This window comes from Hemitrygon akajei, chromosome 1 (genome assembly GCF_048418815.1).
Source record: "Hemitrygon akajei chromosome 1, sHemAka1.3, whole genome shotgun sequence".
In the NCBI taxonomy this organism is placed as follows: domain Eukaryota; kingdom Metazoa; phylum Chordata; class Chondrichthyes; order Myliobatiformes; family Dasyatidae; genus Hemitrygon; species Hemitrygon akajei.
In genome coordinates, this window is record NC_133124.1 from 198977716 (window position 1) to 199004018 (window position 26303).

Here is a 26303-nt window from a genome sequence, read left to right on the forward strand (position 1 = left end):
CGAAAGGTCCTAGCGCTCATCGACTGGAAAAGTTGCCAGTCTGTCAAACGTTTGAACAGAGTTCGACTGAAATACTCGGGACGTCAGCAGGAAGAGATCGGTCAACGCCCCTAGCCCGTTCAGTCTCTCGTTGACACCCTATCCAGGAGGCCTACAGCTTTAAGAGCCACAGGGGCTACACCCTGTGGGTTGGACTTGGTATCATTCAACACACAGGAAGTTAACAATGGTGAAGTTTGGAGAGCTGAATCTGTTTTTTCTCGTCGTTTGGCTGGGCAAAGCCGGCACAGAGACCTCCAACTCAGACACACCACCTCCAGAGAGAATAGGTAAAGGCCTATCAGTTATTGCATGGGTAAAGCGCGCTGCTGAATCATTTCTCCGGTACAATCTGTTCTTTGGACTGATTACAGCGCAAAGACGTGAGCCGACTGGGACGTTGAATCTCTCTGTCTCTCATTCCTATTCACACTGGAATTGCATTGGAAACTAAAAATAGCGCTGGGATCTGTCGTCTGGTCGAGGCCCGTGTGGAGAGATGGACAAATATTTTAATTGTTCAGATTTTATTGTCTCTGACTGGACGCATATTGCAGACAGGGCAAAGATGAAGGAGCAATGAGAAAGGGCAATCAGAACCGCGGTGGTAATCACTGTACCAGGCACTGACCTCTTAACTAGAGGTTAAAGTTGGAAGGCTTTGTTAAAAGTCTATACGGCAGTTGCCCTCCAGCCGGATTATCGTTGAAAATAAATGCAAAAACATTAGATACAGGGGAAATCTACCACAAAAAAACACCAGGAGGAAGGATTTTGGACAAACCACCACTAATAAACCCCAGCAGTTTTGTCTGAAGTATTGTTGCTGGGCCCGATAATTTTTGTCTAACCACGGCAACTTTACACACGTTTGTTTAGTCGCCGGCTTGGCGCCTCTTTCTCTGGTATACAGTATCTAGTTTTGCTAACAGACTTTCCTTCCGTTCATTAAACCAGGTTCAATCCCGGCTTGATGCAAACCGCAGAGACTAACCAACTGGGCTGTGAGCTTGCCGGCTGTGACAGAAGCCGCCGTTCAGTGCGGTGGCAGAGGCAAACAGCGGGAGAGAATGTGTTCTGGGTGTGAGGAGTGTGATGATGGGGCTTTGCCCCTTCACGGATGATGTGGTGCTGGTTTTCTCCAAGGGGCATCCCTGGAGGGTGGGGAAATATACTGTCACTACAGATCCGGGGACTGTGTGTGTGTCAGTGTCAGTGCCACAGTCCAGGGAGCAAACGGAGTTCGATGAAGTGGGTGAGGGTGGCAGTTTGAAATCTAGCCTTTTATTTAGACTCAGAATCAGGTTTAAAATCACTGACATACTGTATATCTCAAAATGTGACAGCATTACAGTGCAATGCATTTTTAAAACTATACATTACAATAAAGATATGTAAAGTTTTAAATTCAACAGTAAGGTAGTGATTGAAACATATAAGATTATTAAGGGATTGGACACGCTGGAGGCAGGAAGCATGTTCCTGCTAATGGGTGAGTCTAGAACTAGAGGCCACAGTTTAAGAATAAGGGGTAGTTCCATTTAGAACAGAGATGCGGAAAAACTTTTTCACCCAGAGAGTGGTGGATATGTGGAATGCTCTGCCCCAGAAGGCAGTGGAGGCCAAGTCTCTGGATGCTTTTAAGAGAGAGATAGAGCTCTTATAGATAGCGGGGTCAAGGGATAAGGGGAGAGGGCAGGAACGGGGTACTGATTGTTTATGATCAGCCATGATCACAGTGAATGGCGGTGCTGGCTAGAAGGGGCAAATGGCCTACTCCTGCACCTACTGTCTATTGTAGTTTTCATGAGTTGGTTCATCGTTCATTTAGAAATCTGATGGTGGAGGACTAGAAGCAATTCCTCAAATGTTGAGAGTGTGTGTGTGTCAGCCCTTCCTAACGGTTGTAATAAGAAAACATGTCCTGAGATAGGTTGGGAAATAGTGCGCTCTGCCCACTATTATACTGGGATCCTTTGTGCTCCAGGCAAAGGGACTCTGCTCCCAGTGCTGAGACAGGTCCTGCTTTTCCATCATGAGTGGCCAGAGATTCCCACATGATGGAGATGTTATACTACCAGGAGGACACACAGAATACCCTTGAATGGTGTTCTCTGTCCACCTGGTAACTTCTGACAGTGTCTGCCCTAAGCATCAGTCCTGGGATGTTGACCGGTGCGATGACGCTGATATAGATTTGCCTAACTGACAAGTGGGCTTTGTGAAGATGGTGGCGGCCATATCTCTCCAGTGCTATTGAGGTGTCTGCAGTGGGTTTGTGCATCTGCTGCATGAAGCCCGTGACTCAGAAGTGTACAGGAAAACCTGGATCACTGCTGTGCAGTAGACCCTAAGCTTTGTGGGAAGGCTGAGGTATTTTCCTCAGATGGCCAATGGCTGTCTCACACACTGAAGATGAAAGTAAATTTTATCAGCGATGTCCACTTTTCTCGAGGTGAATCTAAAATATAGGTATATCCTCCTTCCACTGGTTCTCATTGTAGGCCTTTATTGTAAGGGATTGTGTGGTGTTGCTGGGATTGATAGAGGACCTTAGTTCTGGGATGTTAATTCTAATGCCTCTTCAGTCATTTGCTTCGGTGAACAAGTCAGAACTGACTTGAGACTCAGGTTTCTTAGGTAATTCATAGACAAGTGTTGTTCTGCAGCTCGATGACTAATGTAGGATTAGATTTAGTTCCGGAGTGGAGGAGATGGAGGCTGAAGCATTTTCCACTCGAACTGTCGATAGGCAGTAGGGGGCGAACTGGACATGGAGCAGAAAGACGACAAGGGGGACAAGCAAAGTACAGCAAGAAAAATTCAGAACATGGTGCTTGGTGCCGGTTGCACTGAGAGTGGAAATGTTGTATGACAATACAGTAAGGACTGTTTCATTCTCTGTGACAATCACTGGAGTGGAAGGTGGAAATCCTGTTTGCAGGATGCACCTTTTTACTTCTAGCAGGATGGCACTGGTCTGTTAAAACATGCCATTTGGATCGTTGTAGTGTATTTAATATTTCAATAATATTTCAGTAATATTGTAAATACATTGCTTAAGCATTCTTTGTTTATATAACTACAGGTTATATGTAAGAAGTATGTGAATGGCATATGTTATTATGCCACCACATCATATGTGCGCACCTCACTAAAGTAAAACTAAGTAGACCCGTATTGCTGGCCCCTGTATCTTGCATTCATTTTGTTTTTCAAGTTACTAAACACAAGTTGTTGTGCTGATTATGGACTTTGCAAGGATATGCAGAAAGAGCTGAGCCGATAAAGCTGACAGAACATGCACACCGTCGATGATCCAAAGCTACATTGCATCAAAATAAACCTGCTTGTTCCATAAAACTTTTAGTGAGAATTGAAGTCAGTTGCAAAAGGGCAAAACCAGGCTGTCCACTAATGGCTTATTGAGGAAGAAATCTGCCTTCCCTACAATATCTTGCTTGTATGTGACACCTGACCCAAAGCAATGAAAGTGGCTCTTAACCTCTGAAGTGGCTCAGTTCAATAATAATTAGGGACAGTCAGGAAACAAAGTCCAGATCCTGTGATTTCTGGAAGAAAATATCTCGGGTTTAGGATACAGTGAACAGAAATGGATTTTGTTGCCAGCACCAAATAATCTTTTTTTTTGGTGGAGTAAACAGAGACGCTATTTTCATTGGCAGGAAGGCTAACATTTGGAGGAGATCAGCATTTTTTAATGCAGCAAGTTACTGTAATGGAGAAGGGAGGTGGAGGCAGATTCAGTGGAACTTCCGAAAGAAAATAAAAATGAAAAGTTTTCCAGGCTGAAAGGAAACAGCAGGTAGAGGGAACCTGTAATTGTTCTCTGCACAGTAAAGAAGGGAAATTGTAAAGGATCTTGAAGAGGAAGTGAATAAATAGCAGAAGGGAAATAATTTTCAGGACTCTGTGGAAGTGAGATTAACAGAAGAGATTTTGTACAGACATCCTATACAAAATGAACTGAATAGACTCTCCGAAATTTTTAAGGTTCATATTTCCTTATGCTATGCAAGGTCATTTGGCCCATTGAGTTAATGCAGTCCCATTAATTCCCTTCCACATTTTCCCACAATTGATGTTCTCTCTCATATCCAACAGCCCCTTCTTCCTCCTGCCGCACACCTACACCAGTGGTAATTTACAACAGCCAATTGACCTACTAACCAACTTGTCTTTGGGATGTGGGAACAAAATGGAGCACCCTGGGAAAATGCAGGCAGTTACCGGGAGAGCGTGCAAACTCCACCGGAGGTCAGGGTTGAACCCAGAACGCTGAAGCTGTGAGGGAGCAAGGCTAATTGTTCAATAATCTTACAGCTGTACCATTTCTATCAAAGAGCTAGCTGTGTAAAATAGATTAGTTTGGTCTGTTCCTGTGATGTAAGGTCCTGCTGTTCATGCTGTTGGAGTGCACCTGTCAAACAGGTCTAGTGTGGTCTTTAATCCATTAGACATCTCTCTGCTTGAGTGACCAGACTCTCAAGTTTTCTTTCTCTTTCCTGCCTCCTTCAGCTGTGATCGGGGCTGGGATCGGCGGAGCGTCAGCTGCCCACTTCCTCAGGCAGTATTTTGGACAGAACGTACATATCGATGTTTACGAGAGCGGGACAGTGGGAGGGCGGTTGGCCAAGGCTTCTATCAGTGGCCAGGAACACGAGATAGGAGGGGCAACCATTCACCCTCTCAGCCTGCACATCAAGGAGTTCGTTCAGCTGCTGGGTAAGTTGCTGGAACTCTCACCCATAAAACAATTCTGAACTCCACAGCTTTTTAGAGTCATGCAGCACAGAAACAGGTCCGTTGGCCTTCAGATCTCTTTGCACTAAATCCATCTGACTGCATTTACTCCATTCCCTTCTATACCTTGTCTATTTAATAGTCTGTGTAGGTGCCTCTTAATAATTACTGTACATCTTATTCTACCATTATCTCCTCTGGAAGCACATTTCACATAATGACAATTCTCTGTGTAAAAATGTATCCCTCAGATCTCCTTTTAAAACTCCTTCTTTTCTACAATGGGAAACAAGATTTTGACTGCCAAACAAAATTTTGAAAACTATGGCTCCATTAACGTTAAGCACTTCTATCAAGTGATGCTGTGGCCGCCTTCACTCTAGGGTTTGCAAGTCTTACCTAATGTCCCTCCAGAATTAAAGTCCTCCAATCCAGGCAACATCCTGATGAACCTCCTCCCCCTCGAGATCGGATTTGTGTTTCCCTTATAATGTTGCTTTTTTTTTCTGCCGCATTGCTGTTCAGCTATTTTTGATCTTTACAAGACAGCCAGATCTTGTCTTGTCTGACTGAAGAAGATCTTCCTTTAATCCTGACACCTCTGCTCTTCCCTTTAGCCCTGAAAATTATTTCCACTTTTTAAAGTGGTTCTCCAAATCTAGAACATCTCTTTTAGATTTCTCCCTAGCCTTACGAAGAACAAACCTGGCCTTTAACAAATGATTTTAAACCAGTTCGGTGTACTACTTTTGATGTAGGAGGCATTTGACCTCTCGAGTCTATATCAACTTACAGACAACTTTCTACCATTCTTTCTTTCTCCAAACTGGGAAATTGCACATTTCCACATTATTGCCCACTCGCTTATCATGGCCAAACTTCAGTACAGACACCTTGGCACCCCTGTGAAGTCCCATTACCTGCCTGCCCTTCCTGACAGTTTGACTGCACGCTATCTTTACTTTTTTACTATCCGTCCTATCCTGAGCCCCATCACTCCAGTTCCCACCCCACTGCCAAATTAGTTTAAGCCCTCCCCAACAGCTCTAACAAACCTGCCCGTGAGAATATTGTTGCCCCTTGGGTTCAGTACAACCCATCACTTTTGAACAGGTCATACTTCCCCAGAAGAAATTAAGCCCTGCCCCCTGCACCAGTTTCTCAGCCACACATTTATCTGCCAGATCATCCTGTTTCTACCCTCACTGGCTTGTGGCACAGGCAGCAATCCAGAAATTACTACTCTGGAGGTCTGGCTTCTCAGCTTTCTATCCAGCTCTCTAGAATCTCTTTTCAGGACCTTTTTGCTTTTCCTTCCTATGTCATTGGTACCAATATGTACCAAGACATCTGGCTGCTCTCCCTCCCTCTCCAAAGTGTTGTGGATGCAATCTGAGACATCCCTGACCCTGGCATCTGGGAGGCAACATACCATCTGGGTGTCCCGTTCATGTCCACAGAATCTCCTGTCTGTTCCCTCATTGAGTCCCCTATCACTACCACTCCCTTCTTTCCTCTCTTCCCCTCTGCACCACATTTTTACCCTATGTTCTGACACTAATAACTCTTCACCATGAAGTCTGCATGTTGTTACCTCCATAACATCGCCTCTCCAGTTGCTGTTGAATCCTTTATTCTTAATTTTGAAGCTTCTGCACCAGACTCCAAGCTTCCATCTTCCATAAAAATGAGGCATTTATCCCAACTGTTAACATGCACTGAAACCCACAAAACTATCACCAGCTGAACTCTCTGGCTCCTGGTCTGAATTTAAAATTCTTCCTCGCATATTCAAATCTTTCTAGACACTAGATCCCAACCTGGACTCTGATCTGTTAGTTGTGTGATTGCCTGCATTTCTACTCAGTACTCTTCCAATTCTGACTGCTTGTCAAGAGATCGATTATAAAGTAGAATGTAGTAGTTGCAGGGAACAGTACAGAATGGCAACGAGAGAATAACTTTCTACCATTCTTTCTGCCAGCTGGACAATTGCTCATGCCACTTACAACTGCCCACTCACAAATCCTGCCCAAGCACTGCTTCACACGCTCTGTATACCCCTTACCTTTTCACCTCGCTTTATTATGCCAGCAAACATGGATATTGTAAGCACACACAAAATGCTAGCGGGGTTCCCGAACTTTTGTTTTAATGCCATGGAGCCTTACCATTAACCAAGGGGCCCCTGTAGTGAGAGGAACTCAGCAGGTCAGGCAACATCCATGGAGCTGAATAAACAGTCGACATTTGGTGCTGGGATACTTCATCAGGGTCCTAAGTAGCAAAGAAAGCTAGATAAACAACAGGAAGGAGAGAGGAGTAAACTTAAAGTTATAAAGAAAAACAGCATGGAAATAGGCTTTTCAACAATCTCATTAAAGGTGCCCATTAAAGCTGGACCTATTTGTCTATGTCCTGCCCATACCCTTTTAAACCTTGCCTATCCATATATTTACCCAAATTCCTTTTAAGTGTATTGTACCTGCTTTGACCAGCTCATTTTATATATGTGCCACTCTCTGGGCGAAAAAGCCTCTCCAGTCCCTTTTTAAATCTTGCCCTTCTCACCTTAAACTTATGACCTTTAGTGTTTTTCTTTCTGGCTTCCTTTCCCTGGGGAAAAAGACTTGGTGCATTCACCCTATCAAAGCCCCTCATGGTTTTGTACACCCCCTATAAGATCACCCCTCAGTCTCCTGTGCTTTGAGGAATGAAGTCCCCGTTGCCAAATCTCTCACTGAAACTCAGGCACTCAAGGCTTGGCAACATTATATAATGGAAGGATGGGGTGGGGGGGAAGAAGATAGGACAGCAGGAATGTGGGGGCCAAATGGCCTGCTTCTGCACAGTGAATTGGTTTCAGTCCCAGAATCTCAATGTTCCCTGTGTTTGCTGACACATAAGGCCTTAAGGAGCGCAAGCATCCTAACAACTTGCTGGCGGTGTACGATGGGGAGCAGTTTGTGTTCGAAGAGAGTGAGTGGTTCATCGTCAACTTCATCAAGCTGCTCTGGCGATACGGCTTTGACTTCCTGCGGGCGAAGATGTGGCTGGAAAGCTATCAACACAATTTCATGAGGTAAGGGTCATCAGTACCAAGAGCATGGAACTTTGTGTAGACAACTGCCACATTCACCCACTTCTGCTTTGGCCCCTATGCCAACACTAGATCTCTTCCCCTTCCTCCCGGTCTACGGGATTTGGAGGGGCTGCTCTTAACGCCGCCGGAACAATAGAACTGCTGAAAGGGTTAAATTCTGAAACTTGGATGCACAGAGTGGCCTTGAGCAGACTAATTAAAGACATTAATTAGAAGAGAACAGAAGGAAATGGTCTGGGGACATGTGGGGTATGGACCAAAGGCTCTAGCCCTACACTGGGCACTTGATCACTGAGAGCACACTGCACACAGAGAGTGTGGGAGCTGGAATCTATCGTCAGGGGGTCAGCGGTACATTTAAAATCTGGCATTGGGAGAGATTTGCAGGCTGGGAATAAGTGTCACGGAGCCAAAGGTAGTGTTAGGACAGACGATCCAATTCAGCCATGATCCAAGTCTGTTACGGTAAAGACCCAAAGGACCAAATAGTTTCTTCCTATTCTCATGGCTCTTGGAGCAGGGGTGGCTTGGCAATGTTTAGTTGATCACCATGCAAGAGATTGTGGTTTTAAATTCACACTGTAACCTGGCTGTTTGGAGTAAGAGTGTGAGAGGGACAAGGCATGTTCTCACAGAGAGTGGGGTTTCGCCGTAGAGTTATGGCTGAGACCTTATGGCCAGTGCCTCCGCACCCTGAAGGAGCTACGGTCTGCTAATTCATGGCAGCCCACGTGGCAAAGGCACCCCAACAGTAAGAACACCACATGGTCCCAACAACGCATAGAAGAGTAAAAGGCCAGGATTTCCTTGCCTGGTATTACCAGTTCTGAGAGGAATGTCCTTCCTCGGAAGCTACGGTGCTTGTAATTGCTGCCTCCCAGGATCATTGTAGTTGTGTGCTCCAGCCAGTCTACAGACGGCTCAAGGAGCAGGAGGACAGACAGAAGCCTACACTGGGGTCATCAGGAGCAGTATTATACCCCCATCTGGGTAAATCCAGCAGGTGGAATGGAGACACTCAGCATACCAGGCAGTGTCTGTGGGGAGAGAAACAGGGTTAGTGCTTCAGGTTAATGATCTTTCATCAGAACAGGGAATGTTTGGAGGAAGGGCATACCTGGGGCTGGGCCAGATTGAAATGTTCATTTGTGTTGGGACTGGAGGCGAGAGACGGGCCGGTTCAGCTTGCTGCATGGCTCTATGCTGAGCTAGACTAAGTTGTCTTAGTCTCTATGGACTTAGTTCAGAACACTATTTGCATGTGTTCATTGTATGCGTGATCTTTTTTCTCTGCACATCAGGTGTTTGAAGGTCTTTTTTTAAAATGGGTTCTTTTAGGATTCTTTGTTTTGTGGCTGCCTGTTGGAAGATTATTCTCAAGTATACATACTTTGATAATAAATGTACTTTGAACTTTGAAGGGCAGGAAAGTGAGAGAGATTAGTGATTACAGTCCATGATGCAAAAGGGTGATAATAGGCCAAAGGAAGTTGGGTCCAGAGGAAATGTAGCAGGAACTGGATCAATATAGGGAGTTGCTGAAATTGTGTGCTCGATAGGGTGGATAGACCTTCTCCGAAGTGAAGAAGGTTTGAAACAAGAGGCCTAAGTTTACTGAGAGAGGGGAGAAGTTCAAAGGAGATCTGAGTGTCAAGCTTTTTACACAGAGGGTGGTGAGTCTACAGATGTGGTGTAAGCAGGTAAAATTACAGCATTTAGAAGGTGTTTGGACAGGAAAGGAGTTGAGTATGGACAGATGGGATTACTAGAGATTGACATCATGATTGGCATGGATGAATTGGGCTGAAGGGTCTGTTTCTCTCTGTACAGTTTCGTGACACTGTTGTCCAGAAAGCTGCCGCATGTCTAATCTGGTGAGGCATCAATCCTCAAATTTGCGTCAGGCTTCATGGGAGGAATGCAAGAAACTGAGCACAAAGTGTTCAGAGAAGGATGAGTAATAGGTCACCTGAGCAGATGGAAGTCTTAAAATATTCACCCAAACTAGAGGGGATCACATTGATAGGTAAAGATAAGAGATTAATTTTATTTGTCACATGTGCGTCGATCAAAACATGCAGCAAAATGCATTGTTTGCGATGTTCTGGGGGCAGCTCACAAGTGTGGCCAGGCTTGAGGCATCAACATAGCATGCCCCCGCCAACTCACCCTAACTGTATGTCTTTGACATGTGGAAAGAATCTGGTCAACAGGAGGAAACCCACAGGGACACAGGGACGTTGTTCAAACCTCTTAAAGACAGAGTGGGAATCAATCCCTGATCAGTAACTGCTGGTGTTGGAAAGTAATTGCTGTAACCACTACACTACTGTGCTGCCCAGATTTAAGAGCCACAAATGAAGGAAGTGGACTGAAAGAAGCAAAAGAAAATTGCCGCTGCTTCGGCAAGAGAGATTTAACTGTCGTGATTTTGCTGTCCTCTGAAACTGAAACATCCGTATTTGTTGCCTGCAGAATCTACCAGTACCAGGCTATGGGCTACTCCTTCACCACCATGGAGAAGATGCTGCAGGTGCTCGGCGGTGACAAGTTTGTACGGCTGACCAAGCGTTCCATTGACGAAGCCTTGCAGGACGCTGGCATCAGCCAGAGGTTCATTGATGAGATGGTCAGTCCCATCATCAGGCTCACCTATGGAGAAGGTGTCCATGTCAATGCATTCATAGGTACAGAGACATTTCATGGTGTTTGTATGTTGTTCCTGAGATACAAGTAGAGATATATTGTGGATGAGGGGTTGTTGATTTGCTGCCATTTGACCACCTCCTGTAGGTTGATGCTGCGACTTGGGCAGCTGTCCCAACCATGGCTATTTAACTAATATGGTTGCCCAACCCTTACTCTCCCTCCCTGCCACAGTTCCTGAACTTCCCACTGGGGGGATTCTATCCAAAGTTAGCATGAAAATGGGGCAACAATATCACCAAGGGTTGATCATGATGCGGACTTGGAAATACTTGAAACCCCAGGTACAGGCAGTGTTGAACAGGGCATGTTTATTGACCTTCTGCAGCAATCCTGCAGAAATGGTTAATCGGGAGACATCTTCTCAAAAACCCCCTGCCCTCATGCAAAGCTGGTGCAGTGTAAGCCTTGGCTCTCCCTGTCCCCTGCCATATCAGAGCACATTGTTTTGTTACGAACCCCGTAACTGGGTCACTTACCAGCAAAGATAGAGGTCCGTTGAAGTCTGATGGTACTATTTTCCACAGTATTTATTGGTAAAAATACACAAAAATAATATCAATGCAAACATACAGATAATATACGTTGTCAATACTAACTCTAAAAGTGCGGGTATAATAATAATCAGTAAGAAATAAGCTCTATCGTTGTCTAGAGGATAATGTATTGTCCGATGGAAATATAAAAAGTCATTTAGTTCATGCAGACTGCAGCCTTTGGTTGGAGTCAAGAGAGGGATTTTTTTGAAACTTGCCAGCTTTTCCTTTTTATGATGTCGATCCTTCCAGAGTTCCGTTGGTGTTGGTTTCTCCTTTTAGCTAAAGCCGTTCTTCCGTGGTACAGCCGCCAATCCCAGGCAAGGGAAAGGACGTACGCGGGCCCCACCGGCTGTCACTCTTAAACGCTGTCACGGGATTTCTTAGCGTTTCTCCTGGTGCATCTAAAGGGGTTGTTCCCCAGACCCTCTTTTATCCTTACTCACGGGGTCTCAGATGTCAATCAGGTTGGGATGATGCAATCCCTCAACCAGCCCACTCAGGTCACCCCCTGAGGGCTTCACTGAATAGTACAGTACTCAATACACAATTCCGTCTCCAAGAGACAATGGCCGTTATCCTTGGCTTTATATCGCTGAGGGGCCAGGACACATTCCAAAAATCTTGAGGATTCTCTCTCATTTCCTGGGTCCCAGACCCGAATTAATAGCGATCTTGCGATTCTCGAAAAGAAGGGGGCTACTTTGTACCCTTCGGCCCCTCAGAGTTGTGGCACATTCGTAACACCCCCTTTCTTCAACGTGTTTTTACCATCAGTAAAAACGAAGTAATACAGAGTCTTACAGGATTTTAGAATCTAACACAATACAAAAGTTTTTTTTTCACTACAGAGTAATACAGTTATACATTCAATTCAGCATCTAAACAATTACCGATTACATTGTCACTTCGTTTAATATCTTAACATCTTGTACCTTACTAAAGTCTTGTAGCATCAGACTTCAATTTAATAACCACCTATTTTTATTTCTTTCCTTCAGCAAACAAAAACTAAAGAGTTGTGATCTTAGCTTATGTGTATACTACAAAAGTTCATGCAAATACTAATCTTTATGTTACTTACAAACTTAACAGTCAATCTTCCATGGGGGTTGTCTTTATTATTCACATGCTTTGTCGAAATCCCTTAAAACCAGATCCTGTCAGTTAAAATGGCATCCCGTCAACCCTCGCCCCTTTTCCAGTTAACTCCCACGTGGTGAGCTTGTGCACCATGGCGAAATAGGCTTTCGCCTGCGCCTTTCATAGGAGTTATTTTATCAACAATGTGTTCCAAACTTAGACCATTTTCCGAATTTCCACACAATTCTTTAAGTTTAAGCAAGTTGCTAGTTTTCTCTTCAGGACCCTTCAGGCTATTAGTTCTCAATGCAAGCGATCCCTCTTTGTTCAAACAGCATTTCGAATTCTGCTTTTTCACACCACACTCTTGAATAACAATAGCGTGTGGGGCACCTTTACATTCCAAATCAAACTGTAATTGATTCGCAGGCACCGTGTTAACAAGCCATTGTCCCTTCAGCCTGGCTACTGCTTCTGACACCAGTCCAGGCTTTAAATTTTCTTCTTTCAATTTAGGAACTACACTTTTCCCTTTTCCTTCAATAATAAGATTCACATCACCACCTTTTATCTCCTCACTAACTTTTAACACACCTTTGAACACAAACAACTGGGAATTCTCACTTCCCACTATTACCAAGGTGTTAACCCTTTCTTCACTGAACCAAGTCCATCTGACCCACAAGGACTGCATTCCTTTTCAACTGAATCAAATACCTCAGACTTTTTCTGAGCTCCATTACTAGGTTCAGTACCACGTGCATCCACATCTTGGACACACTCAAACGGGACATTTGCCTCTTCCAGGCTTTCAATACCCGTACCCTTTTCAAATTCTAAATTCCCCTGATCCTCCCAACTACTCTCTGGGCAACTCCCTTCCGGAGTAAACTCAGCCCTGCGGGCTGAAACAACCTCATCTGCCAACCCAGCAGACTTCTTCAAGGTAAGGGCATCCTTTTCATCTAGGACTGCCCTCACTTCATTATCGGGAACACCTTTAGAATTTTCAACTTCTTCAAACAGTTCTGCCAAACCAGACAAATCATCCATGTCCAACCCTGGACTTTTTAACAGCTTTATCTGTTTCTCATCTTTATTTCGTGCCTCTATAAATTTTCTCCTCGCTAAGGGCAGGTCTACTTCCCCTCCCTTACTCTCTTTCGCTTTACTACTCTTCGTTTTACCACCCTCTAAACCCTCGTGGTACAGGGTCGGTAAAAACGTCTCGGCCAAATTGATACTGGCCGGATTTAAACTGCTCTCGTTCTCAGCTGCCTTTCTCGACATGCTGCGAGTGATTGTGCATGCGGGATAGATCTTGGAATCTAGGAGCGGGACCTCAACACTCACAGGCTGGCTCGTCAGCTTCATTGCTGACCAAACCTTACCACCGGCTAAATCGTTACCAAGAAGGACGTCCACGTCAGTTCTCGGGAATTCTGATCGCACCCCTATTTCAACTGGTCCAGATACCAGCTCACAATTCAGAATGATCCTATGCAACGGCACCACTTCGGTCCCTTTTCCTATTCCTTTCAAAGCTACCATTCCCGTCTTGCGACCAAAATCCAGTACCTTACTGCTAATCAATGACAGTTCAGCTCCCGTGTCTGTCCAGATCCGCAATGGAACTGGTGAGTCTCCCTTTCTCACAGACACGGTTCCGTTTGACATACATGTCTCAGACCCTTCTCGTACTCTGTCTACCTGGGGCTCTCTTGTCGATTTACTGATCACCATGGTACATTCTATAGGGACTGCTGCTCTCCATTTTCCTGTCTCCTTCCTCGGAGCAAGGCATCTAGATGCAATATGTCCCCCCTTTCCACAATTAAAACAGGTCAAGCCAGGAACTCTCCTGCCGTCTTGCCTCTCCTCCTCAATCTTACCACTAGCTCCCGGCGGGACCTCTGCCTCAGCCAGCGGGCTTTCTCTACCGCTCCCACGGTCTCTCTGGTAACTTTTATTCGAGGAAAACTTTGTCTTGTGGGTTAGGGCATATTCATCTGCGAACCTAGCAAATTCGGAGATGGACTTATTCAGCTTCTCATTCAAATACATCTGGACATCCTCTGAAACACAACCTTTAAATTCCTCAATCAGAATTAACTCCCTGAGACGCCAAAAATCCTCTTCCACTATTTCTACTGTACACCAGCGATCCAAGAGCACACCCTTCTCATAGGCAAACTTGGTATATGTCTGATTCCACCCTTTCTTTAAATTTCTGAACTTATGTCTATACGCTTCAGGTACCAATTCGTAGGTCCGGAGAATGGCCTCCTTTACTTTGGCATAATTCTCCGCTTCCCCCTCCTCCATGGACAACGCCGCATATGCCCGTTGTGCCTTCCCTTTTATCACACTTTGTAACAACGCCACCCACTGCTCTTTGGGCCACTTCTGATTCACTGCCACCTTTTCAAAAAGCAAGAAATAACTATCAACATCCGTCTCCTCGAACGGAGGTACTACCCTCAACTCCCGACTAACATCAAACCGCTCCTCTCGGTCTGACCCTTGAACTCTTCGCTCTTGCCTTAACTTCTCCATATCCAAGTCATGTTGCCTCTGTTTCTCTGCCCCCCTCTCCTTCTCGGCTCTCTCCCTCTCTTTCTCAGCTGCTTCCAGCTGTTTTAACTGAATTTCATGCTCTCTTTGTTTCTCAGCTCTGTCCTGCTCTTTTTCAGCTCTTTCCTGCTCCCTTTTCACCTCTAACTCCTTTAGCTGGAGCTCATGCTCCCTCTTCCTCTGTTCCGCGTCCAGCCTCAATCTCTCCAACTCTAACTGAGCCGTCCCACTAGCTGGTACCTTTTCAGGGATATTTTCCAATACCTCAGCTGAAAACACATTCTTCACAATATAATACTGAGTTATGGCCCTCCGCACCTCCCGCTTTTTCATCGGCAACCTCACCTCTGCGAGGTTTAGTCCTTTTGCAATATTTATTAATTCTGACTTTGTGGCCACCTCTAATGCCCCCAGAATCGGGTTTTCTATAAATTCACCCACGTCCATCTTTGCTGGTTTCCCGTCTGGCTACCCGCGTAACCAGATCCAAGTTTGGACTTACAAGCCCGATTCACTGGCCCCCCAATTTGGTATCAAATCCCGAGACGAGAACCCCAAGTTGTTACGAAACCCGTAACTGGGTCACTTACCAGCAAAGATAGAGAGGTCTGTTGAAGTCTGATGGTACTATTTTCCACAGTATTTATTGGTAAAAATACACAAAAATAATATCAATGCAAACATACAGATAATATATGTTGTCAATACTAACTCTAAAAGTGCGGGTATAATAATAATCAATAAGAAATAAGCTCTATCGTTGTCTAGGGGATAATGTATTGTCCGATGGAAATATAAAAAGTCATTTCGTTCATGCAGGCTGCAGCCTTTGGTTGGAGTCAAGAGAGGGATTTTTTTGAAACTTGCCAGCTTTTCCTTTTTATGATGTCGATCCTTCCAGAGTTCCGTTGGTGTTAGTTTCTCCTTTTAGCTAAAGCCGTTCTTCCATGGTACGGCCGCCAATCCCAGGCAAGGAAAAGGACGCACACGGGCCCCACCGGCTGTCACTCTTAAACGCTGTCACGGGATTTCTAGCGTTTCTCCTGGTGCATCTAAAGGGGTTGTTCCCTAGACCTTCTTTTATCCTTACTCACGGGGTCTCAGATGTCAATCAGGTTGGGATGATGCAATCCCTCAACCAGCTCACTCAGGTCACCCCCTGAGGGCTTCAATGAATAGTACAGTACTCAATACACAATTCCGTCTCCAAGAGACAATGGCCGTTATCCGTGGCTTTGTATCGCTGAGGGGCCAGGACACATTCCAAAAACCTTGAGGATTCTCTCTCATTTCCTGGGTCCCAGACCCGAATTAATAGCGATCTTGCGATTCTCGAAAAGGAGGGGGCTACTTTGTACCCTTTGGCCCCTCAGAGTTGTGGCACATTCGTAACAGTTTGTAATGGACCATGAAGGTTAGAGCCAGAGTGACCTGCAGCCCACTCAACCAATCCTGAATTAAAACCGGAAGATGCGGGAGAAGCACTCGGATGGTAACTGTGGAAAGGGGAGCAGAGTTTGTGTATTGGGTTGAAGGCCTCACAGATTATGTCAAGGGACCTCTCACCTGAAAAATTAACTGTTTCTCCCCATCCAACCTCTTTGCTTTGAAGAACAGGGAAGTTCTCCCTAACTGGAGGATTGATTGTAGAGTCGTAGAGTAGATTTATATGGGACAGCACAACTTTGTGAGCCAAAGAATCCATGCTGTGCTGATTTTTTTTTTCCCTACATTCTTCAGTATCCTAGCCAATATTAACTGCAGGAGTAGCTAGATTACACATAGATTATCGACTCAAGCTGTGTTGTGGGATCCGCTAAGTCCAAACTGCTTGCTAAGTTACACTTCTAATTGACAGTAAAGCTTTCTGGGGTTTCAGTCAGTGATGCAAACTGTTTTTGGAGTACAAAACTTTTCTTTCTGTATAGGTAGCATGGTGGAGCATGGCAACAGCTCCAGTGACCCTCAGTTTGAGGGCTGTCTATGTGTACATTTACCAAGGGGCTCCTGTCAGATCCCAAAGATGTGTAGATTTTTATGTTAATTGGCCACTGTTAATTTTGTGGGTGCGTAGATGGGTGGTAGAATCTATGGGGTGTAAAAGGGATGGTGGAGAGTAGATTAAAGGAAAAATTACTTAGGGAATAGGATAGCCCTATAAACGGGTGAAGACCTAATGCATTGAATCAGCCTCTGTCTACCTTATAAGGAAAGTCTGAAAATATAATCTTCCTGAATTGTGTACAGTTCTGGTCACCGAATTATAGGAAAGATGTTAACAAAATAGAGTACAGAGGAGATTTACTAGAATGTTACCTGGGTTTCAGCACCTAAGTTACAGAGAAAGGTTGAACAAGTTAGGTCTTTATTCTTTGGAGCGTAGAAGGTTGAGGGGGGACTTGATAGAGGTATTTATAATTATGAGGGGGATAAATAGAGTTGATGTGGAGAGGCTTTTTCCATTGAGAGCTTTTTCCATCAAGAGGACATGAGCTGAGAGTTAAGGGGCAAAAGTTTAGGGGTAACACGAGGGGAACTTCTTTACTCAGAGAGTGGTAGCTGTGTGGAATGAGCTTCCAGTAGAAGTGGTAGAAGCAGGTTCGATTTTGTCATTTAAAAAAAAAAAATGGATAGGTATATGGAAAGGAGGGTTATGGGCTGTGTGCAGGTAGGTGAGACTAGGTGAGAGTAAGCGTTCGGCACGGACTAGAAGGGCCGAGATAGCCTGTTTCCATGCTGTAATTGTTATATGGTTATATGTTATATGAATATTAAATAGAATAAGGTGTGGAAAGACAGAAACAGCTCTATATTAGGTAGCATATAACTAACCAGCATTACAGGATCTTTCTCTCCCTTTTAAGCAACAAGGAAAGGGAAGTTTAATATAGCAGAATGCCTTGCACACCTTGGGATTTCCTGAAACACATTGCAGTCAATACCTGATTACACAATATTGTGTTGGAGGAAACAGACAGGTTGTCTGTGCACAGTATGGTACTGGTGATGACCAGATAACCTGTTCATTAATAGCTTTGATTGAGAGGAAAAGATTGGCCCAAACATCAGTGGAATCTTTACGATCTTTTCTCATCCACTGAAGAGAGCAGGCAGGGATTTGGTTAGCTGTTTGTTCGTTAGGTGCTTAGTCGTGGACTTTTAGATGACCATGATTGTTCTTGGAAACTTTTTCTGCTGAAGTGATTTGCCATTGCCGCTTTCTGGTCAGTGTATTTACAGGACAGGCAACCCCAGCCATTATCAATACTCTTTGGAGATTGTCTGCCAGTAATTGTGATATGCACCAGCTGCTCATGTGACCATCCACCAGTTGTTCCTATGGACTTCACGTGGCCCTGGTTGGCATCTAACCAGGTGCTATACCTTGACCAAGGGTGAGCTGCAGGCTAGCGGAGGGAAGGAGTGCCTTACACCTCCTTTGGTAGAGATGGATCTCCACCCCATCTCTCGAGTTGTAAAAGTTAATTGTTCAAGCGAAGAATGCTTTAAGTAGTCAACAGGTCAGGCAGCACTTGTGAAAAGAGAAAGAAAATTCATGCTTCAGGTTGATGACCTTTTGTGGACTCTACTTGACCCACTAAATGTTTTCAACATTTTAGTTTTTATTTCAGTTTTCTTTAAAATTTTTCTTTCCTTGCTTAACATCCTGTCTGACAGTGCACCATGAATTCAGTGCTGTACCCACAATATTAGGGTAAATATGTACGCTCACATCTCAGTAGTGAGGCTTGAATCCTCAGCCTGCATATTGGAGGTATAAAGATGATAAATGGTGTTGAATTAAAAACCACTGCCTTTGTCCCACCTGCAGGCATGACCTCGCTGTCAGAGACAGAGTCCGATCTGTGGTCTGTGGAAGACGGGAACCAGCTCATCTGCTCGGGCCTGCTTTACTCTGCTAAAGTCAACCTCATCAAAGGCAAGGTCACCTCCGTAGAAGCGAAGAAGAGGCCTCGTCGCAATGGTGAGTCCTCTTGTTCCAGCAGCTGGTCAGTGATGTGTGTGGCTGAGGAAAGTTATTGGGAGCTAAGCAAGGCGTTGTCCTTGGGCAGTTGCCATTCAGAGGATAGATTGTCATTAATTGCCTCTTTATCGTTATGTTGTCAAAACTCCTTGTCGCCTCAAATCCAGGTTTGTGTTTGCCGATATGCAACCATAGAATTGTCAAGGCTTTTGAGCTCCCAGAGATCGTGCAGTATCCAATTAGAACAACTTTATCACTTCCTTTCCCTTCTTTCTTTCCCCGCAGTTAACCTCTATCAAACCTGTTTGGGGAGGCAAGGTTCCCATTAGGAACCATTAGGTTCCTTCAACAAATAATTTCTAATGCAGATCATTCTGGAAGAGTCTGGGAGGGGATGCGTGGAAGAGATGAAAGGCCAGAGAAGAAGGAATCAAACAGGAGGTGATAGTGGGCCATGAGATGAAGGGGAGGAGGAGGGGAACCAGAGGGAGGTGATAAGCAGAACACGAGAGCAAGGAAGGAGAAGAGAAGGAGTGAGAAGGGAAGCAGAGTGGGGAATGAAAAAAGAGAAAAAGGACGGTAGTGGACAATAAAGTGTGTTCTATTGTGATTTAGTGATTTCTCCTTAAATTTCAGGTGATGAGATTACTATTTATGAAGTGAACTACCTGGATGGCCCCAGCACTGGCTATGGGACGTACGATATCGTCATTGTTGCAGTCCCCTTGCACAGCTCCGATCCAGAAATCCATTTCCGGGCTTTCTCCCAGCCGATCGATGTAGCTCGGGGTCGCTACCAAGAGAAGTTTGTCACGCTGGTGGAGGGCCACTTAAACGCTTCTTTCTTCAGTTACCATGGGGCTGGGCCTTTCCGTCCCACCACCATCGGCACCACCGTGTACTCGGGCAACTTCATCCTGGGTGCCAGTGTCTCAACACCCATCACAGGGGGGGTATCCCCTGCCCGGGTCTGGAAGGTGCTGTCGCCCGAGCCCCTGGGCGAGAAGCGGCTAAGGCACCTCTTCCCATCCTGGGCTGCTGTGCGCGAGGCCCAGTGGCTTGCCCACCCACGCTACAGCCCTGACGATCGGATGCCGCCCTTCATCCTCCACGACCAGATTTACCACCTCAATGCCATTGAATGGGCAGCCAGCACCCTCGAGATGATGGCCATTGCTGCCAAGAATGGCGCCCTACTCGCCCACCACCGCTGGTTCAGGCAGCTGGACAAGATTGACCAAGAGGTGTCACGAGAAGTTAAGGTCGAACTCTGACCAGAGCTGACCTGAAAAGCTCTGAGGCGTTTTCTGTACTGGATGTTTGCTTTCACCTAAAGAAATGGGTTACGTTTGCACTGAATTACACTGAAAGTCACAGCACTGGAAAAGACTGTACTGCCCTTTGTCCTGTGCAGGTGTTGGCACTCTGAACAAACCTCTTGCCCTCATTAATGCTGCTCAGTCCCTGTGGAGACCTTAAGACATAGGAGCAGAGTTAGGCAATACAGTCCATCGAGTCCATTCTGCCATTTGATCATACCTGATTTATTTTTCCACCCAACTCCATTCCCCTTCCTTTGCCCCATAAATGTCTTTACTAATCAAGAGCCTATCAATCTCCACTTTAAATATACCCAATGACTTGGTCTCCACATCTGCCTATGGCATTGAATCCCACAGATTAACTACCATCTGGCTAAAGAAATTCCTAATCTTTTCTAAAGCGTCCTTTTTTTTCTGAGGCTGTGCCCTCTAGTGCTAGACACACCTGTGGGAGGAACTTCTGCTTTATCAACCCTATGTAGACAAAGTTTCACGAGAAATCCCTACTGGATAGACTATTGATTTCCTGTCTAGTCTCAAACTTCCCTCATGAAAGAAATATCCTTCTCCTCGTCAATTCTTCTTAATCCCAAGACTCTAAAATTTTTCCTGTAAACCTCCCTGTCCAAAAAGACTTTCAGCCTGTCCAGAATTTCCTGCTGCTTAGAACTTCTGTCGTCATCCTTGGTGTCATCCCTGGAGTCCTGTGCCTCTAGATCCCCTCTGTAATATCGAGTGTGGAACTGGGTTTGTTGTTCTTGGAGCAGGAGTGGGACCTGACTGAGATGGACAAACTTAGGAGAGCATAAACGTGGATAGTGAGAAATATCTCCCCATAACAGAGACTTTTATAGCTGGAGGACATGGGTGTAAAGTGTGGAATAAGATGGGTAGAGGTGATCTGAGGGAGAATTTCTTTCAGCCAGATGTTGGTTGCAATCTATAATCTGGTGGTACAGGCAGGTACTCACAACATTTTAAAAAGTACCTTGTTGAACGCCTGAATTGTCAAGGGCTAGAAGGTCACAGGCCGAGTACTGGCATATAGGATTAGTTTGGATGGGTGCTTGTTAGTTTGGACATGATGGGCTAAAGGGCTGTATGACTCTGACTCTGTAATTGATCCAAGTGTTTATGTCAGTAATGGAGTCTCTGCTGGTCCACATTAATTCTTTTTTGCTCTTTTCAATGGTATTTTGACTATTTTTGAAATATTGGAAGAAATATTCACTCTGTTAATGTATTTAGATGCCTGTGCTTGTTTCTTCTCCACAACTTTAGCCTACCCTACAGTACGACTTGTTCAGAGGAAAGCACATTATACTCAGAGCTGGGTGCATGGGTTTTGCTAACGGAGGAAATTAAGATAATTTGCAACAGCGTATCATCAGCATGTGGGCACTCCTGCATGCAATGTACCAGATTAAATAGAAAACCTCTTTCCCCACACAGGCCACAACCACGGTTTGATCTTGTTGCTTCATGTAAAGAATATAATGAGGGGACTGCTGACAGTTCACTGGAATGAAGTCATGGGAGTCAGTCAAGGAGGATCTTGAAGAGACAGATAGCAGGGCAGGAAATTTAGGAAGAGCTTGTAGGGGACTATAGTGTTAAGAGACAACAATGTTGGAGTTTGTGTTTTTGTTTGACTTAGCAAGTAAAGAGAAGATTAGTTTTATTTGACAAAACATCAAAACCTACAGTGAAATGGGTCGATGGGCCAAATGGCCTAATTCTGCACCTGTGTCTTATGGATTCCATCAAATCCAATCAGCAAGGATTGTGCCCACAAGTGTCACCGTGCTTCCGGCACCAACGTAGCATGCCCACAACTCTCTAACCCTGACCTGTCCAGTACATCTTTGGAACGTGGGAGGAAATGAGAGCTTCCAGAGGAAACCTGCACAGTCACGGGGAGAATGTACAAGCTCCTTATGGGCAACAGCAGGAATTGAACCCTGATCAGTGTTTGCTGGTGCTGTTAATCGTTACACTGACAACTATGCTGCCATACTACCGGCTACATTACCGTGTGGGTAAAGCAACTGGTGTGCAGCTGGATTCCAGAAGGTGAGAAGGGCGAAGAGCACCAATACGAGAGACGTTTCGTCCATAGTGCTCGTCCATCTTACTAGTTTGTCCTTTGTAGATGGCTGGGTTGAATTGTTTTACACCTTTCAGTATCTGGATCTTGTCAGCATAATGAATTTGAACTTTTTGCCTGCACTGAGACTGAGTCATTCTTGGGTGTGATATAAAACTGAGAAGAACTCTGTTTGGAGGGGGATTAATTCTGTTTTTTTAAAAAAAAACTCAAAAAAGGAGTGTCTTCCCATAGTCAATATTCAACATCAATGAAACAGATTTGCATAAATTGGCTGCTGCTGTTTCATTGTGACAAAAGGCAATAATCACTTCATTAATGATGAATGTTTGGAGTTTGTGAATGGGTCTATAGGGATCAGGACGATAGTTATTTCTTTCTACCGTCTCCAACTCCTTGGGATTTTAGCAGCTACAGGTGCCTTTGTATAGAAACAGGTACTGGAAATACTCAGCAGTTCAGGCAGCATCTGGTGTGAGAAACAGAAGATAACATTTCAAGGAGATGGCTTTTCCACACTATCTTGAGGAAAGCTATCAAAATAAACCATTAACTTTTTTTTCACTCCATAGCTGCTGCCTGAACTGCAGAGTATTTCCAGCATTTTAGTTGTTTTTTTAAATTGTTTTCATGACTTTGGTGCCATTTTATTTGTCTTGGTGCTTTTTTTTAAATAACAAAAATATGTGTCCATTCTTTAAGCTCCTGATGTTTACATGCAAGCCTGCCTTCAGGATTATTTTGTTACTAAAATAGTCATAATTGCTTAATTATCCCTGTTGGCAAACTTTTTAATCATCCAAGGGAGAATCTCTCACTTGTGTCATGTAATTTGTTGATTTGCAGCAGCAGTATAGTGCAAAGACATAAAAATTACTATTAATGACAAAATAAATATATTGTGCAAAGTAAAGGAGGGCCATTCAGAAATCTGACTGGGGGAAGAAGCTGTTCCTAAATTTAGTTATTTATTGAGATACAGCACGGAATTCGAGCCATGCCACGGAGTAGTCCCCCGATTTAATCCTAGCCTAATCACGGGACAATTTACAATGACCAATTAACCTGTCAACAGGTATGTCTTTGGACCGTGGGAGGAAACCGGAGCACCCGGAGCAAACCCACGGGGAGAGTATACAAACTCTTTACCGGCAGTGGCGGGAATTGAACCCTGGTCACTGGTACTGTAAAGTGTTGCGTTAACTACTACACTACCATGCCACTCTACTCCTTGTGTAGGTCTTCAGGATCCTGTACCTCCTCCCCAACTGCAGTAATTAGAAGCCAATTAACAGAAAGACAAAATGCTGAGAGCAGTCAACAGGTCAAACGATTTTTGCAGGTAGTGATAAATGGATTAAAGTTACAGGCTGATGAATCTCAGCAACGGGAAGATCAGGGTTCAATTCCCATCGCTGTCTGCAAAGAGTTTGCAACACCTCAGATACAGTATGGGTAGTCTCCAGCCCTTTGGCATAAACATAGAATTCTCCAACTTCCGGTAATTCCCTCCCCCTCCCTTCCTCCATCCCAGTTTCACTCTGCCTCCTCCTCCAGCTGCCTATCACCTCCCTCATGGTTCTGCCTCCTTCTACTACCCATACTGCTTTCCCCTTACATTCCTTCTTCACCTCTGCTCCCTATCCCCTCCCTGCTTCACCTCCCCTCCCGCCCCCAATCTTTCCCCTTCCTGGTTTTTCACCTGGCACCTTCTCCTTCCCACCCTCCCCCCACCTTCTTTAAAGGGCCCCTGCCCCCTCCCTCTTCAGTCCTGACGAAGGGTCTCGGCCCGAAATGTTGACTATTCGTTTCCACGGATGCTGCCCGACCTGCTGAGTTGCTCCAGCGTGTTGCTTTGACCCCAGCATCTGCAGAGTATTTTGTGCTCGTATGCTCTTGCTGTGACCATTTGGGTTTCCTTTGGGTGCTTCAGTTTCCTCCCACTGTCCAAGAGCCGTACTAGTTAGGGGTAGTCAGTCGTTAGCATGCTACATTGGTGCTAGAAATATGGCAACACTTGCAGGCTGCTCCAGCACCTGCTTGAACTGTGTTGGCTGTTGATGCAAATGATGCATTTCACTGTAAGTTCTGATGTTTCAATATACTTGTGACAAATAGAGCTAATATTTACCCTTTAAAGATTTCAGTGTCTTTTGCTTGCCTTATGTAAAGGCTATATTAAGTAAGATGAGTGGTTGGATGCACTTAAAGTGGCAGCTGAATGCAGCTGACTTCTGATTATATTAGGCAATAGTAGGGAGTGTATCCATGATTAATGCAGGACGCATCAGGAGCATTACTTTTAATTCTTGTTGTTAGTTTATTAAAACACATATCGACCACTGTTGCACCACCATCGAAAGAGCAAGTAGCAAGCTCGCCCATGCTTGCATCTAGATGAAATATTCCCCCAGCATATTAATATGGGGAAGCACGGTACCTGGGTTCAATTCCCACCACTGCTTGCGAGGAGTTTGTACGTACTCCCTGTGACCGCGTGAGTTTCCTCTGGGTGCTCTGGTTTCTTCCCACAGTCCAAAGACCTACAGGTCTGTGGGTTAATTGGTCATTGAAAATTGTCCCATGATTAGGCTAGGATTAATTCAGGTCACACACAAAATGCTGGTGGAACTCAGCAGGCCAGGCAGCATCTATAGGGAGAAGCACTGTCGATATTTCAGGCCGAGACCCTTCGTCAGGACTAACTGAAAGAAAAGATAGTCAGAGATTTGAAAGTAGGAGGGGGAGGGGAAACCAAGAGCTGGAAAGGTGATTGGCAAAAGGGATACAGAGCTGGAGAAGGGAAAGACTCATGGGATGGGAAGCCTAGGGAGGAAGAATGGGGGAGGGGAGCACCAGAGAGAAATGGAGAACGGGCAAAGAGTGATGGGCAGAGAGAGGAAAAAAAGGGGGGGGGGAACAAATAAATCAGGATGGGGTAAGAAGGGGAGGAGGGGCATTAACGGAAGTTAGAGAAATCAATGTTCATGCCGTCAGGTTGGAGGCTACCGAAACGGTATATAAGGTGTTGTTCCTCCAACCTGAGTGTGGCTTCATCATGACAGTAGAGGAGGCCATGGATAGACATATCAGAATGGGAATGGGACATGGAATTAAAATGTGTGGCCACTGGGAGATCCTGCTTTCTCTGGTGGACAGAGCGTAGGTGTTCAGCAAAACGGTCTCCCAGTCTGCGTCGGGTCTCAAATCAGGACTGCTGGATGGTCTGGCTTGAAGGACTGTATCTCAGTAAAAAGAAATTAAATAATACTTTCAGTTCCTTTAACCAAGCACTTTGCCACTTGCACAGTGTTTGAGTTCTTGAGAATCATTTGCACTTGTATCCTCCTCCCTTTTGCCAAGTCATTTGGCCTGGATTGCGAAAGTCCTTGTCAGTAAACATTTCAAGTTTCATGCACATTGTAAATCTGCTCTGGTTCCAATTCTTTTGCAATAAATTTCTTTCAGAAGCTGTCAGTAGCCGTAACCCTCATCATTTCTCCTGGAAACACTTTGCATCACTTTGCTTTTGATAAATTGAGTCAGCTGTCGAGATGAACCATACTTCCTAATGTTCCCAAAATAAATTCTTGGCTTGTTCAGGGTGAGTAACTGCAAACACTGATGTAGCTTCATCCCTTTGAATACAGAGCTATTTCAGACTCTGATAAAGAAGGTGGAAAAAAAATAACACTCAGACTCTGTCACAGACGATGGATAAGTTCTGATGTAGCAGATAAACTGAGTAGCCTGAGTTGTGGAGTTTGACACTGGGTTCAGAAGTTTGTCCAGGAAGAAGATGAGGTGCCGTTCCTTTAGCTTTCGTTGGGCCTTTATCTAACAGTGCAGTAAGCTGCAGACATGTACTCAGTGGCTGTTTTGTTAGGTACAGATGTGAAACCCAGTGTGGTCTTCTGCTGGTTCGACGTGTTGTGCATTCAGAAATGTTCTTCTGCACACTACTGTTATAGTACATGGTCATTTGAGTTACTGCCACCTTCCTGTCAGCTTCAACCAATCTGGCCATTCTCCATCGGCATCGCTCATTAACAAGGCGCTTTTGCCCAGAACTGCTGCTCACTGG

At 44.9% G+C, this 26303-nt stretch overlaps 1 protein-coding gene across 1 annotated transcript; it reads left to right on the forward strand.

Moving 5' to 3' along the window:
- LOC140734383 (prenylcysteine oxidase 1-like) lies at positions 1 to 25692 on the forward strand. Its single transcript, XM_073058263.1, has 6 exons — positions 1 to 329; positions 4579 to 4785; positions 7711 to 7885; positions 10382 to 10593; positions 18638 to 18790; positions 19427 to 25692. The coding sequence occupies exons 1-6, from the start codon at positions 227 to 229 to the stop codon at positions 20062 to 20064; spliced, it is 1488 nt and encodes a 495-aa protein (XP_072914364.1). The 5' UTR covers positions 1 to 226; the 3' UTR covers positions 20065 to 25692.
- The last annotated feature ends 611 nt before the right edge of the window (positions 25693 to 26303 follow it).

Coding starts and splice junctions, on each gene's coding strand:
- LOC140734383 (XM_073058263.1), top strand. CDS start 227: ATGGTGAAGTTTGGAGAGCTGAATCTGTTTTTTCTCGTCGTTTGGCTG. Junction 4,786..7,710: donor GGAGTTCGTTCAGCTGCTGG/GTAAGTTGCTGG, acceptor CTGACACATAAG/GCCTTAAGGAGCGCAAGCAT. Junction 10,594..18,637: donor CCATGTCAATGCATTCATAG/GTACAGAGACAT, acceptor TCCCACCTGCAG/GCATGACCTCGCTGTCAGAG.